Source organism: Hippopotamus amphibius, chromosome 3 (assembly GCF_030028045.1).
Source record: "Hippopotamus amphibius kiboko isolate mHipAmp2 chromosome 3, mHipAmp2.hap2, whole genome shotgun sequence".
NCBI lineage: Eukaryota > Metazoa > Chordata > Mammalia > Artiodactyla > Hippopotamidae > Hippopotamus > Hippopotamus amphibius.
Genome location: NC_080188.1, coordinates 57,868,332 through 57,883,857, shown reverse-complemented (window position 1 = coordinate 57,883,857; position 15,526 = coordinate 57,868,332). Strand labels below are relative to the sequence as shown.

Sequence of the window (15,526 nt, the reverse complement as noted above, 5' to 3'; positions counted from 1 at the left end):
AAAGAAACGATGAGTCATCAAACAGAGATGAGAGTGGGAGCCAGCTGAATGTCAAGGGAAAGAGTATCAAGAAAGAAAACAGAGCGATCTGAATATAGAACCTGGGAATAAGAGAAAAGAAGGGGGTTGCAGAACTAAGAGAACCCAATTTCAGTGTCACGCACCAAAGTCAAAAGAACAAGCCATCAACACGGCTGCATCCTGCAGGAGGCTGAGGAGGATGAAGGCGGGAAACCGATCAGCAAACTGAACAAACCCACTGGTAGCTTCCAAGCGAGATGTCAAAAGCAAGGGCTTCAGCGTAAAGGGGTGGATCAATGGTAAGGAAAAGAGGTGGCAAGTGAAGACTGTTCTTTCAAGAAGTCTGGAGTTGAATGAAAGGAGAAATGGGAGTAACTCAGACTGTGGCAGTCCCAGGGATGGGTTAAATACACAAAAGAAGGATCCCTTCGGTAGCCCACCCTATCGTGAAAAGCACTTATAAGCATCTTGGGATGTTCCAGGCTCTGTTCAAAGCTTTGGAAACACAAGCAGTGAACAAAACAGAGTCCCTGCCCCCAAGAAGCTTGAATTCTGCTGTGGAGCTGAGGGTGCAAGCAGCCACCCTAGCAACACAATTAATATGGAAGAAGCAATGTGCTGTCGTAGAAGAAACATGCGTTTTGGAGTCAAGCTGGTTCCATTTACTAGCGGTGATGTTTTTTCACATATAAAATGGAGCTGATGCCTATTTCAGAGTTGTTGTGTGAAAAGTGGATGAGATAATGCATGAATTCACTTCTTACAGAGCACACGGCATGGAATAGAGGCTACATAAGTCTCTCTTACCAATGACATGAGATAAAATATTAGACAAGGTACCACAGTTTAAGCGCAAGCTTATGCTTTGCAGGAACTGGAAAAAGGAGCATTAGTGAGCAAAATCACTATCACAACCTGGAAAAAATGTCTTTTGAGATTCAGTCCCTTTACTCTAAATCTTCTGATGTTTAGTAAGCTTGTTTCTTATGGGTCTGGGTACTAAAGAGGGTGTGTGCTGGATGACAGACAAATCTGGTTATGGAAAAGGTGTTTGCCCTCATTGTGTGTTAACTAACCTGGATTCTGCTGTCTCAGTTCCCAAGACAGGGATGTAGATGAACTGAAAGAATTAGCTTAGTGAACTCCTATCCACAGCGACTCACCCGGGGCCCATCCCCCAAGAGGTGCACCTTGGGACAGCCTGAGAGCTCTCCTCACTTTTTATAATAATTCTAGAAATAATGACTGCCCTCCCTTAATACACAAGATGCTTTAAGTATGCTTATCAAAGAGAGCCAAAATCCCTGCAAATGTGCACAATGCAGATACGTACTCAAAATCACAAACACATATTTGAGAAGGACAGGCTTTAAACCAGACAGAATAACTGTCTCACAAGCTTATTATACATTTTAAGTAACTGTAGTCAAAACACACATTTATTTCTAAGAGTTAATAAAAAAGAATTTCTGTACCAAAAAACTTCCCAGTAATATCCTAGTGAACCATGTTACTGGATCTATAAAAATAGGATCCAGGCATCTTAAAAGAAACCTCTGAAGGCCCAGGTAGCTTCTTTCCTGTGGGGACATGGTCAGCAATTTAGCCTTCTGAAAAATAAGTATGCAGAAGCTGAAAGGGGGTAACACGTCAAGAAAACCTGAGAAGTCAAAGTTTGGCCATGGCCTTAAATATAAACATGGAAGGCATCTCCTCCTTGGTGGAGGGGTTAGAGAACGAATGAACGAATGTCTGTGAGAGGCCAGGGCCTGTGGCCATGAGCCACAGACACTTACGCGGTTCCATTTCTTGGACCAAATGGAGCCCTGTCTTCACTGCTGACGGAGTAGACGTCATAGCACTCTTTAATCTCATCTCTCAAGTCCAGGGGGATGGAACAGGATCCATTTCTGACTCTGAGTTGCCGTATACGTGGTACCCCTAATAGGAGGTTCTCGTAGTAGATGAAGCTTCGGTTGTTGGCTTCAGTTCTGTTGTTGGGCTGCATCTTCCAGTAGAGCCCATCCAACAAGGCGCCTTCTGCAAACTGAAAGCAAAGGAACATTTTGGGAAAACTCTAAGGTCAGAGGCTGCCTTGCTCCTTCCTGAAATGTTTGTGTGACCAACCGTTTGGCAACTCTGTGAATAGGGTAGAGGGACAAGGGTGGGTTTTGTTGTCAGAGAGACTGGATCTTTCTCCACTTGCTCCGTCATTTACTTCCTACCTGTGAGGCCTGGAGTATCTGTAATCTAGCTTTTGTATGGTGGCTACACCTGGCACAGAGTGGGTGCTTCATACATGGCAACTGTGATTTTTACTCTAGGACTAAAGGCTGGGGAGAGGGTGCCGTGTGCATAAATGCATAACCATGATCAATTTCACTTTCCGTATTAAAACAGCAGCCCATGTGATCACGGTTCACAATCACTGGAGAGGAAACGACTATAGTCTTTAAAACCAGTCTGCTATCTCGTGGATCTTTTAATTGTCTGGGCTATTTTGTCATATGGTCCATGAACTCTGTAACTCCTCATCCCCCTTCTCCCCTCTGTTTTTACAGTTTGGCATTCATTATCACAGAACTGTGTATATGTTGAGAAGTCTCTCATGAGTTTGTCTATAGGAAAGACAGACCCAGCCATTTCTCAGTGTCTTATCCTCATCAGATGATCCATAGAGATGGAGTGATTTGCCCCCTCGAGGAAGAAAAGATTCATATTATACAAGTGTGGTTTGGGATGCCAAGTACTTTTAGGTATTATTTAGTATATTTAGGTTCTTGTGATCCAGTTCCTCTATCTTTAAAATCAATAGCTCTGACTCCAGGGTTTAATAAGAATTTTAGAAAGTATTTCCCCAGAAGGAAGCAATCAATTCCTTTTCGATTTCCCTCCCCATTTTCTTAGATTCTAAACACATCTTCCAGATCTGTTTAATATTTTTTCTACGGTATTCCTCATTGCTTATCCTCTAACACTGAAGCTGGAATTTGTGACAATTTGGGGAGGGGCTGGGTTGAATTTTATTTTGGAGATCTTTGAAAGAATGTGCCTGCCTTTTATCAGGCATTGTTCTGGGGGTATTTGCCGCCATCAGCAAAGAGACAAAAACAAAAAAAAAAAGCAAGACAAAATAATCAAATTCTGCCCTCGTGGGCCTTACATCCTAGTAGATACTCAACAGATATTTACTGGCTCATGAATGGCTGAGTGAATTATAAACTAGGGTGAGGAAGAGTCTGTCAGGCTACTCCTTAGCCACGTGTAAGAATTCTGCATCTTAGTTTCTTCATTTACAACCTGGGGCATGATATTGGTACTTAGCTTATTAGGTTGCAATGGGGGTTAAATAAGGTAAGGTACGAGACAAGGTACATGCAAGGTTCTCAATGGAAGTGTTAGCAACTCACCATAACCTACAGCATCTCACCTAGTGGTACTCGCATAGCAGGACCTGTAGAGACCACTGAAGTGAATTTATGAAGCAAATGAACAATTTTCACTGATAAAGAGGTCATTTGCAAATACCTTCCAGAAGTCTTCCATTGAAGAAAGAGTTTTAAAGTTAGTTTTCTCCGTTTTGGACACTGGGGTGTCCAGGAAGAGTTGTGACATGATCCGGGTGTAGTAGTACACACTGGAGCTCATCATCCCATAGGTCACTGGAAGACAGAAAGAGCCAAACGAACTCTGCAAGGGACCCTGCACCCTCGCTCACACGATCCCGGTGGCACGCAGCCACCCCGCCTTCCTTCCCTTCATCGTCCTTCTGGGATCCCTCCCCAGTTCTCTGACTTATAAAAGAAATAAATTAACACTGGCTTATGTGAGACAAAACTGGCTTACTACTGAGTATCAGATTAAGATCAGATGCCTCTACGTGACCCTCGGGACGTCCAACACGCCCTTGAACTTCGCCTCCCACCAGCTGCGGGAACACCCTCCGTGCCAGTGAGCCTGACGCCCCAGGAGAGGCCACGCCCCGCGCCTCATCCTCTGTCTGTGCGCGGCTGCTCCCTCTCCCTACAACAGCACCGGCAGGCCACGCGCCATCTGTTCCCAGATCGATTCCCCATTCTTGGCTGCCCTGCTCTGTGCCCTGAGGGTGACCCCTACAGCCGGACTGGGCTCCCCTGCCTTCTCGTTTCCAGTGCATTCAGCCAAAAGGAGGCCAAGCAAGAGATCTGGGGGCGCAAGGAGAGAGAGCTGGGTTTGTTCCCCATCCTCCTGCTCCCTCACCACCTGAGTGCCGTTTGGTGGGGACCCTCTAAGCATGGCCACAGCTGCTGGGGGCGTCTCTTCTCCCCCAGCCATGCTGGGTTCACACCACGCCATTCCCTCCCCTTGTCCCTTCAGGCCTGGAGATGGGACGCTTTCCCAAGAGCCTCATGTGCCCTGTTGGCTCCTGTAACCCTGCCACACCTCTGTAAACAGCCCTTTCATTAAACTTTCTTTAAGTACCACTTTGAGTCTCCTATCTCTTTCCTTCTGGGATGCTAACAGAGACACATCTGCCTCCTACCCACCTATCAGGACTTTTACGGCACACTCTAGACTCAAACCATACGCCTGCTATGAAGACTAGCTGATCTTCCCAGCCCATTCTGAATGGTCCTGGAGAAAGGTGGGGAGATCAGGTACAGGCTGAGTAGGTCACAGAAGATCAGGGTCTGAGTCTGGATCATGCCTCTTACATGCTATGTGACCTGTACAAATTGCTTAGATTAAGCTTCAGTTTCCTCTTCTGTAAGCTGGGAATAATTAGCTATCTCATGGGAGTTTTTTGGTGCTTAAAAAATAATAACTAAATGGGACTTCCCTGGTGGCCCAGTGGTTAAGAATCTGCCTTCCAATGCAAGGGACACAAGTTTGATCTCTGGTTGGGGAACTAAGATCCTACATGCCACGGGGCAACCAAGCCCTCGTGCCGCAGCTACTGAGCCTGTGAGCCACAACTACAGAAGCCTGAAATGAAGACCGAGCACAAATTTTAAATAAATAAATAAATAAGAAAGTGAAAGAGGATGCAGATCCAGCATTTCTTTAAAAAACAATAACTAAAGACTATCCAATACAGTGGTTGACACTTAAATGTCCAATAATGGTGGTTCTTCCTCCTTAACCAGATCACTACAAGGTTAACTATTAAAAATTTCAGCACTTTAACAAGTGCTATCTTATGCTGAACTCTGATAGCAGGTATAATATGCTACAATACCAAAGTTAGATGACAAAACACCTCAAGAGGAAGGAAACACTTCTTTTTATGTCTCTTGACCACAGTTCTCAACACGCAGCAACAATGAATACTTAGCTGATTCTGTAATAATCTTCACACAGCATAAAATGCATTTTAAAACCTCATTTTAAGTGATTTGAGGATTAAATGCTATTTAGCAAAATCTTCCCTTTATCTAGTCCCCTTCCCTACCCAAGCATTATAGAGAATTAAGATGAAAAGAGAGGAGTGGGTAATAGTGATCCAGACACAAGTGTGTCTGTGAGCCCACCTCGAGCAGTCAGTGGAGCAATAAACACACACAAGCACATGGCTCGTGCACTGTATCTAGAGAGGGAGGGACGTCTTCCAGTCTCCTCAGTTAGGCTCCATCATCTGCCAACCTATGACCCACTAATTAGGACAAGAACACTCCTCTTCCAGTGTTACATGACCTGCCACCTCTTGAAACTGTATTGGACCAAAGTTAAGGGTTTGGACTTTCAATCCGTTCACATTGATGGGACAAGGTGCCAGACATGAAGATGAGCAAGATGTGATCTCTGTCCTCAAGAAGAGGAGCTCATGGTGTCTCCAGGGGGAGCACGCCTGCCCGCTCCTACAGAGGGGTGGAAAAGGTACGATGTACTCTACAAAGGCCTTCTTCAGACCCAAAGCTGATACCATGCTAAAGAGGAGTCGTGAGGGCTCTCCAAAGCCAATTAAATGATTATTAAATTGATGTTTTGAATTAACTTGAAATTAGAACTTGCTTTGGATTGGCTGGTTAATATAGATCACTCTCAAATTTTTTATTTGTGGGCTTTTTTTTGTTGTTGAAAAAGAATTACCACAAATTATTTAAATTTTTTTAATTTTTAAATGTGCAATACGTGTATGTACATATACATACGTATGTATTTTAGCTACTGATTTAAAAATGTACCTTTATTGTCCTCTATTTTTAAAAAATTAATTAGTTAATGTATGTATTTATGGCTACATTGTGTCTTTGTTGCTGCACATGGGCTTTCTCTAGTTGTGGAGAGCTGGGGCTACTGTTTGTTGCAGTGCATGGGCTGCTCATTGTGCTAGCTTCTCTTGTTGTGGAGCATGGGCTCTAGGCGTGAGCGCTTCAGTAGTTGTGGCACTCAGGCTCAGTAGTTGTGGCACTCAGGCTCAGTAGTTGTGGCTTGTGGGCTCTAGAGCACAGGTTCAGTAGTTGTGGCGCCCGAGCTTAGCTGCTCCCTGGCATGTGGGATCTTCCCGGGCCAGGACTTGAACCCATGTACCCTGCGTTGGCAGGTGGATTCTTAACCACTGTGCCACCAGGGAAGTCCCTGTCCTCTATTTTTAACATTGATTGCTTTTGAAATTCTCAGGACCTGTTTGGAATTTAATAGCTTCACTAGAAGGGAAGGGATACATCATCTTGGTTATGCAGCACCACCTGCTGGACATCCAGAGAAACAATGCCACCTAGTGTTGAAGGGGATGATGATTCTAACACATTCAATCAGGTGACATTAACTCAGTCCTTCCCTTGTGCCAGGCAGTGGGCTGGTCCAAGGGCTATCTTCAAGTGACAGCTCCATACACTCCAGGGGTCAGCTGCATTATGAGTCCAGCTAGGCTACAGCTAAAGGACCCCTGGGATTTGAAATCAGAACGATTTGGGTTTGAGTTTAAGCTTTGCTTCAGCCTCTGTGTTCATAATTGTGGCTCTTGGTGTCTTGGGATCTTGGACAAGTATGAGGGTGAGTCAAAAATTATCCGCACTCCGGTTATTATTAAAACTTCTGTTGGCTGCACTGTCTTACCAGCACTTTCTGTTCAAGGCTACTGTCTCCCCAGTCACTGCTGTGCAGGCGTGAAAGTGTTACATCAGTTCATTTGTAACTGCGGTGCTAGCAAAAATGCGCTTGTGATTTGCACGAAAGAAGAACAGTGTGCACTGATTCGTTTTTTGTGTTCTGAGGGTGTGCACGTCCGCACACTTCTGCCCACACTGTCAACACTCTCCAAAAAGTTCGTTTTGAGGTGTTAAAGCATCCTCCCTACAGTCCTGATCTTGCTCCATTGGGCTTTCACCTGTTTGGTCCCCTGAAAGCAGCCCTAGGAGAAGGAAGATTCACTTCTGATGAAGAAGTGAAGACAGTGGTGCATTCATGGCTCGCAGCTCAGCCTAAAACATTTTTTTAATGAGGGAATACGAAAACTTGTTGACAGATGGACAAAGTGTACTGAAAAGCAAGGAGATGATGTCAAAAAATGATGTATTTTTGCCTTTTCCAAAAGTTAATTAAAATAAATTCTACAGCCAGAGTGTAGATAATTTTTTTGACTCGCCCTGGTATTTAATTTTTCTGAGTTTGAGTTTCACTATCTAGAAAATGGGAATAATAAAATCTAAGGCTTTTGTGTAGGTCACCTGGAGAAATGTATGTGAACATACATTTTGCATACTGTTAAATGCAATAGAAATATAAGACTGTTACATCGTTTCTCCTTTCAGTCCCTGATGGGGAAAGCCCACTTGGAAGGTAACATACACTCTTTAAATGAACTGAATTGTAAAGAAAAAAGTTACAGCATGAAACAACCATAAACGAGGATCAGAAATGAAAGGAAAATATTTTAAAAATATAAGGTAAAGGACACATATATATGCTATGTGCATATATTTATTTTGCTATTTAGTCCTTTTTCTATGAAATTAGCCAGAATAAAAAACATTATCACAGCATCACCAACTAATCAGCATGTAAACTAACTAAAGCTGTCTTAAAACATGGTCTCATTTAAAAATAGGCTATAGACACCATTTTATTCTTAATATAGTTGAAAAAATATAGGTTTAAATACTAAAAACTATATAAAGGAGATTGCACAGTATAAACTCCAAATCAGTGGGATAAAAAGCAAAGAAAAAATTTCCAATGTAACAAAAAGGAAAAGAAAAATGAAAAAAACAGGAAAGTGTAAAAAGAGAGAGAAAAAATAAGATGGTAGAAATATGATAAAAGCATGAAGTGTGAGGAGGTTAAACTTACTAAATGACAAAGTCTTAAATATTGGTTAAAAAAATTTTAAAATGTATCTAGAATTTTTATGAGACCCATTCAAAATGAAGTTAAAAATAAAGGAGTGAGAAAATATATATTAGATATACAAAAGGTGTTAAGTGATATTACAATCATCTGACAAAGGAGATTATAAGGTGAGTACTGAGTTAAAGAAAAAGATTATTTTATATTGATAAATGATACTTTACACAATGATATAACCACAATGAACTTTTATGTACTGAATAACAATATCAAGATATATAAAGCAATGCCTTCTAGTAATAGAAGGATAATTACCAAAACCACAATAGCAGTTGTAAACAAATTTATCTCTCTCAATCTTTGGCAGAGAAAGAAGATAAAAATGATCTTGGGATATTAGGGGTTTTAATGTAACCTGTGACTTAATGAATTGTATATACATCAAACTTTATACTGATCAAAAGAGATCACTCACATTCTTTTTCAAATATCCATGGAACACTTAAGAAAAATAGTAATATTCTGGGCCACAAAGACAACACCAGTAAATCCCTAAAATTAAAAATCAAGGGACTTCCCTGGTGATGCAGTGGTTAAGAATTCACCTGCCAATGCAGGGGACAGAGGTTCCTTCCCTGGTCTAGGAAGATTCCACATGCCACAGAGCAACTAAGCCCGTCTGCCACAACTACTGAGCCTGTGCTCTAGAGCCTGAGAGCTATTGCACAAGTATTGAGCCCATGTGCCACAACTACTGAAGCCTACACACCTAGAGCCTGTGTGCCACAAGAGAACCCACTGCAACAAGAAGCCCGCACACTGCAACAGAGCAGTCCCTGCTTGCCACAATTAGAGAAAGCCCGTGTGCAGCAACGAAGACCTAACACAGCCAACAAATAAATTAATTAATGAAAAAAAAATCAACCAGGCAGGTGTCCTTATAAGGAGATGGCCATGTGAAGAAAGAAGGACACAGGGAGAATGCCTAGTGAAGATGGAGGATTGGAATGATACAGCTACACACCAAGGATACCAAAGATTGTGGGTAAACAACCACAAGCAGGGAAGAGGCAAGGAAGGATCCCCTACAGGTTTCAGAGGGAGCGTGGCCCTGCAGGCACCTTGATATCAGACTTCCATCCTCCAGAACTGTGAGAGAATAAATTTTTGTTGTTTAAAGCCAAAAAACCAAAACAAACAAAACCCTCAAAAACAAACAATTCTCTTCCCCTCAAACCCCCCAAAACCAACCAAATAATAGTTTTTAAACCACAAATGCAGAAAATAAATAACTCTTGGGCCAGCCAAAGAGGAAATCAAAACTGCAGCACAAATATAAATATGCCAGATGTAAAGACAGTAGGACCGTGGTGCCCTGGACTTAGTATGCCAGGCCATCTGCCACAGAGTGACGCCACCACGTTGAACAGGGACCATGACTCCTCTGCAAGCTCTGTGTTGTATGTAACCTCACAGGGATGCAGTGGAGATGAAATAAGAGCAGGTACTTGAGGGGATTCTACAAACCAAAAAGTACTATATAAATGCAAAGTGCTATTCAGAAATCAAAGAAAGTTTAGGCTTGCACTGTTTCAGTTGTCATATTAGGAAAAGTTCTGTTAGTGAACGAGAAGAAGTACTAGTGAAACATGAGAGAAAACAGGAGAGAAAATGAAAATGGCAAAGTTCTTGGCATTTAGTGGGAGCATCTACATGCCATCTCTGAGATGTGCCTTCCAGCATCCCTTGCTGCCCCCCTCGCCTGCCCCTGCACCGAGGGAGACAGGTGCGTGAACTAATCGAACAATCCAGCGCACTCCTGGGGGAAGGGCTGGTTGATAAAGGCTTCTCCATGGATCTGGCTCTTGAGCTGATCCTGAAGGATGAGGAGGAACTAAACACTGACAGGAAGGGGACAGTGTAGTCCAAGGCCTTTTTGAGACTCATAAGTAGTCTGATGTAGTTGAAGTACCAGATATTCCTAGGGAGTAGTAGCTTGGAAGAAGAAAGCAAACACCATACAGTGAAATGCTAGTCTATCATGTAAAGATTTCAAACTTTATCTTAAAGGTGAGGTGAGTATAGCATGTTCGATGAAAGAGTGACCCAGAGTTTAATCTGGTTTCAGAGACAGCAGCCTGGAGGCAGTGCCTGGGAGTCCTGAAGTCCAGACATTGGGTCCCATCCAGTCTGTGCTCCAATAGCATTCAGAGGCATCTTCTTAAAATTTAACTAAATCTTACCACCCCCTACTTAAAACCCTGGCTTCCCCTTACCAAAGCCTATCAGACTGCAGGGTCTGACCCCTGACCACCTTTCCATCCTCATCTGAGAGTCCTTTTTCCAGTCACTGTCATCACTCAGCTTCTGGAATGTTCTGAGCTCTTTCCTGCTTCAGAACCTTCACTCAGACAGTCCCCTCTTCAACTGTCTGGCTCCCACTCCTGCTTCAGGCCTCAGAGAGGCCTTCCCTGTGTGGGGATCCTCTTCCTCAACTGCCTTCTTTCTTATCACTTTCATATCACCACATCTAAGGCCAGGGCTATATATGTTCCTAATTAAATTACTCAACAGTCCACTGAATCAATAAATGAATAATCCAGGATAGGGAAGACGAAGACTGAAAAGAGGGACAACAGTAGTCTACGAAAGAAGACAGATTCGAGAGGTACTACAGAGGAAGAATTCCGTGGAATGATCCCATGGGAAGAGTGAGAGAAAGCATCTAGGATGATGCCCAGGTTTGGGGAGAGGCATTCATGGGGGCGATATTATTATTGACCCAGATAGAGAACGTGAGCACAGCATGTTTGGATCGTCAGGATGAGTCCATGTTGAGAAATGTTAAGGATGAGATGCTGGTGAGATGCTCCACTGCAGAGGTCTGGTGAAAGTTAGCAGGGGGTGTGTAGTTCATGAGAGAGGTCGAGAGGGACGCGGGAGCACCAGCACACAGGACCAGCTGAAGCTGCGGGAAAGATCCCTTAAAGAGAAAGCCTGGGACTTCCCTGGTGGTCCCAAGGTTAAGAATCCGCCTTCCAATGCAGGGGATGCAGGTTCAATCCCTGGTCGCGGAACTAAGATTCCAATGCCTTGGGGCAACTAAGTCCATGCGCTACAACTACTTTGCCCACACATTCTGGAGCCTGTGTGCCACAACTAGAGTGCTCGCATGCCTCCACTACTGAGCCCGTGCCACAACCAGAGAGAAGCCCTCTCGCTGCATGCCACAGTGAAGATCCCCTGTGCTGCAACTCAGACCCCATGCAGCCTAATTAATTAATAATTAATTTTAAAAAAAGAGAGAGAAAGCCAAAGACGCAGTTACAGAGAATCCTCTGTCTAAACACATTTCAGAAAGAAAAAAATGAAGAAAGTGAATAGAGCAAGGAGGGATACAGGAAGAGAGGGAGTCACAGAAGCCAAAGAAGGAAGTTTCTAGAATGCCAAATGCAATGTGACCAAATGTGAGAGAAAGGCTAAAAGAAGCCCATAAAATTTGGTGATTAAGAGGTTCCTGGTGACCTGGATGAGGGCCTTTCAGGAGACAGAATGAGGCTGCAGAATAAACCAGAGAGGTGAATTAAAGTTATTAAAACTTCCAAATGTTTTAATCCAGTTTTGGTTAAAATTCAAAGAAACTTGTAAGTAACAAGTTGCGATGGACATCTTTGAGGGATAAGCGTTGTCAACACAAGGGCTTTTGTGAATGCCTGCCTATATTAAGTAGTGTAATTTCTTTTTTAAACAAGAAAGAAGAATATGTAATATTTACATAGAAGTCACCACGAAAAAATAAAGAAGAGAAAGCTAAGCGTGCGGAGTAAAGGCCATGTTTAAAGTAATATTTACATACGAATATACATCTCTTGTTATTGTAGTTTTTGTCCAATTTACTGAAGAGGACAGAGAGCTTTCCAGCCACAGTTAGTCTTTAACAGTTACTTCTCACGGACGGTAGCCTGCGAACTTAAGACTGCACGTGTCTGTTGTGGGAAGCTCTGTGAGCAGAGGAATGTTTGTTCTCAGAAAAGGAATTAGCTCCTCCCCTGTGATGATTAACCCACTGCTCTCAACTTCACTGACCTGGTTATCAACAATTAACTCACATGGATTCTCTTACAAATTAAGAAAACTATCTCTATACCATCATCCTTGCAAGATTTTTACAAGTAAAATAAAATATTTCTTTCTTGTTTTATGGACATAGAATTGACAAATACCATGCTGTCAGTTTAAGATGTACAAAGTGTGAGTTTGATACTATTTGCTTCTCTTTTTAGAATACAAGGCAAAGTCTCCTTCCAGAGATAAAGAAATGGAGAGTCATAGGTTTCTTCTTAAAAGGGCTCTCCCTGTCCTAGGACACACCATGCTGTATTATCATTATGTTGTTTCTTTCTCCATTTTCACTACTTCTTTGGATACTAGTGAGTTTAAGGTTAAAGACTTTCCCTCACTAATAGATCATATTTTCTACTCTGTGAAATGTGTTATATTTTCTATTCTGTAAAATATTTATTGAAGTCTTAGTGTTTTTTTTCAGTGATTTGTGGGTTCCAAATGTGTTAAAATATTAATCCTTTGTCGTATTTCTTGAAAGTATGCTTTACAATTGTTTTCTACCTTTTAATTTCGTCTATTTCTTTGACGTATAGAAATATTGTATTTCTATGATGTTGACTCAAATTTTTGTGTGTGATTTCTGTTATTATGTGTAAGCATAGGAGATCTGAGCAATTTTATAGAATGAGTAGAGAGAGCAAAAAAAAGAAGTGGCAAATATATGTTTATCATAGATTCACCAAAGACTTTCCTTTGTCTTTTTCAAAGATCTTTTGTAACACAATTTATTCCTTTCTTTAACTTCAGCACCTATTTATAGCAGTAACCCATATATAAGTAAGTACTTTGATGATAAATTCATAGCAACCTTAGGATTCAAGTAAGAATAAATTCTAAATTACAGGGAAATTGGGATTATTTAGTTTTCATAGTATTCCTGTCCTCTTGGTTAAGTAGACTGATTTTAAAGCCACAGGGACTAGAACCAACATTGATAAGACAGGAAATAAGCTCCTGATGGGCACTTAGCTACCCCAAATGAATGTCCAAACAAGTGGAACCTATAGTTCTTAGAACCTACTGATGAGAGAATTCAGCCACTGTCAATGACCTTCAGGACAAATTTGCTCTTATTACTATTACATGACAGACAGCATCCTAGGATCTTTTCATGGATTTTTCCTAATCTCCACAGACTCTTTCAAAATAAGTACTTTACAGAGGAGAAAACAATGGCTCAGAAAGGTTAAATAACTTGCTTGGTTTCACACAGTGTGTAAATGGTGGAACTGGGATGTGAACCCAGATCTCTGTGATGCCAAAAAATCTCTACTTTTCCTACTATGTCAGGCTGCTTTCCAGAACCCTATCTACTTCATATAAAGAGTTCCTTTTATTAAACAATTAATTAATTTTAATTTATTGGCTGCATTGGATCTTTGTTGCTGCGCATGGACTTCTGCTAGTTGAGGAGAGTGGGGGCTACTTTGTTGCGGTGTGCAGGCTTCTCTGTGATGGCTTCTCTAATTGTGGAGCATGGGCTCTAGGCGCACGGGCTTCAGTAGTTGCAGAGCCTGGGCCCATTAGTTGTGGCTTGAGGGCTCTAGAGTGCAGGCTCAGCAGTTGTGGCACATGGGCTTAGTTGCTCTGTGCCATGTGAAATCTTCCTGGACCAGGGATCGAACCCATGTCCCCTGCATTGGTAGGTGGATTCTTAACCACTGCGCCACCAGGGAAGTCCCAAGAGTACCCCCAAGAGTTTCTAATATGCAAGACACAGGCATATTAGAAAGCAATGAGTCTGATATTATCAGTCATTTGATACTGATATTGCTGGTAAGATTTTAAAACTGGTAATTAGGGATTTCCCTGGTGGTCCAAGTGGCTAAGACTCTGCGCTCCCAATGCAGGGGGCCCAGGTTTGATCCCTGGTCAGGGAACTAGATCCGGCATGCCACAACTAAAGATCCCGCATGCCGCCACTAAGACCTGGCACAGCTAAATAAATAACTACTAAAAAAAATAAAATTTGTAATTAAAAAGATGGTTTTTGAACAATGGGGAAAGGACTCAATCACTAGGAGCCAGTAAGGCTTTCCTAGGAGTAAATCATGCCTGCTTACCCTCACTTCCTTTTTAATTTGGTCAACAGCTGATAGATTAGCCGACAGAGCAGTAGAATGGTGGAGTTATTCAGACAGGCATTTGAAAAAAGCTTTCTTATCCTATTTCATGGACAGTCTGAGCTAGATGACAAAATAATTCAGTGAGCTCCACCTAAAGAGCTTTGACTAATGGACTGATGTGCTTAGACCAATCCTTTTTGATTTATTAATTTACTAGGATAAGGACTTGGATGATATCAACTTTGCTGATGCTGTGAAGCTGAGAGGGATGGCTGATATATGAGGTGGATGAATCTAGATGCAAGATAATTTCAACAGATTGGAATGATGAGCAGATCATCATGAGCCGAAACTGAACAGAGCTGAAAGGGAAGGCCTGTATTATGTTCCAGGAAAAAGCACTCAAATACTAGCTGGAGGACACAACGCTGTATAGCTTTTGGTGAAGAGACTAAGGAATGATGTATATGAAGAGTCAGGTGATGGTAGGATGCATGGACCACAGTGTAGTGTCTGTATGAGGACACTCACCACCCCACTTCTCCACTCTTTCATGACGAGGCTCCTGCTGTACATTCAAAGGGACTGTGATGAACTGGAGAGCGTTTCTAGCATGGGTTACTCCAAAGCACGTCTCCTTATCACATGATCAAAAGTTATGAGAACTGGAAAGGTTTAACCCAGAGCAGACTTGAAGATCGAATGTCTGTCTCCAAACTTCTGATGGGCTAAACTGGATGAGAGACATGGAAAAGGTCCCTGGTATTAGGTGGGCTTGGAGAGTAGAACTAAGAGAGGAAGTCAGATGAGGACAGACTTCGACTTCACATAAGGAAGAACTTTCTAACACAGCCATAAAAAAATAAAGTGAACTATTTCAAAGGAGTCAGTCCCTTAACCTGGAACTCTTGCTCAGTCAGAGGCAGGATGACTGACCATTGGGGAAGGAGGTTGCACGGGGGAGTTTTAGCATTCAACAGAGGGTTACTCCTTCTTACCCAGAGACGCTACAATATTCTGAAAATAAAACTTTGCCTATGTAAAAG

General features: G+C 42.3%; 1 protein-coding gene across 4 annotated transcripts in view; it reads right to left on the bottom strand.

Moving 5' to 3' along the window:
- The window catches only part of PKD2 (polycystin 2, transient receptor potential cation channel), a 52,645-nt gene that overhangs the window by 26,133 nt on the left and 10,986 nt on the right, over positions 1-15,526 (bottom strand). For all 4 annotated transcript variants that reach the window (XR_009052692.1, XM_057727810.1, XM_057727812.1 and 1 more), the window contains 2 exons: positions 3,550-3,683; positions 1,818-2,068 (listed from right to left, as the gene is read on the bottom strand). Coding sequence is in view for 3 of the 4 variants with exons in the window: in XM_057727810.1 (XP_057583793.1) it covers positions 1,818-2,068; positions 3,550-3,683 (385 nt within the window). In the remaining variant the exon portion in view is untranslated. The remainder of the gene's footprint in view (positions 1-1,817; positions 2,069-3,549; positions 3,684-15,526) is intronic.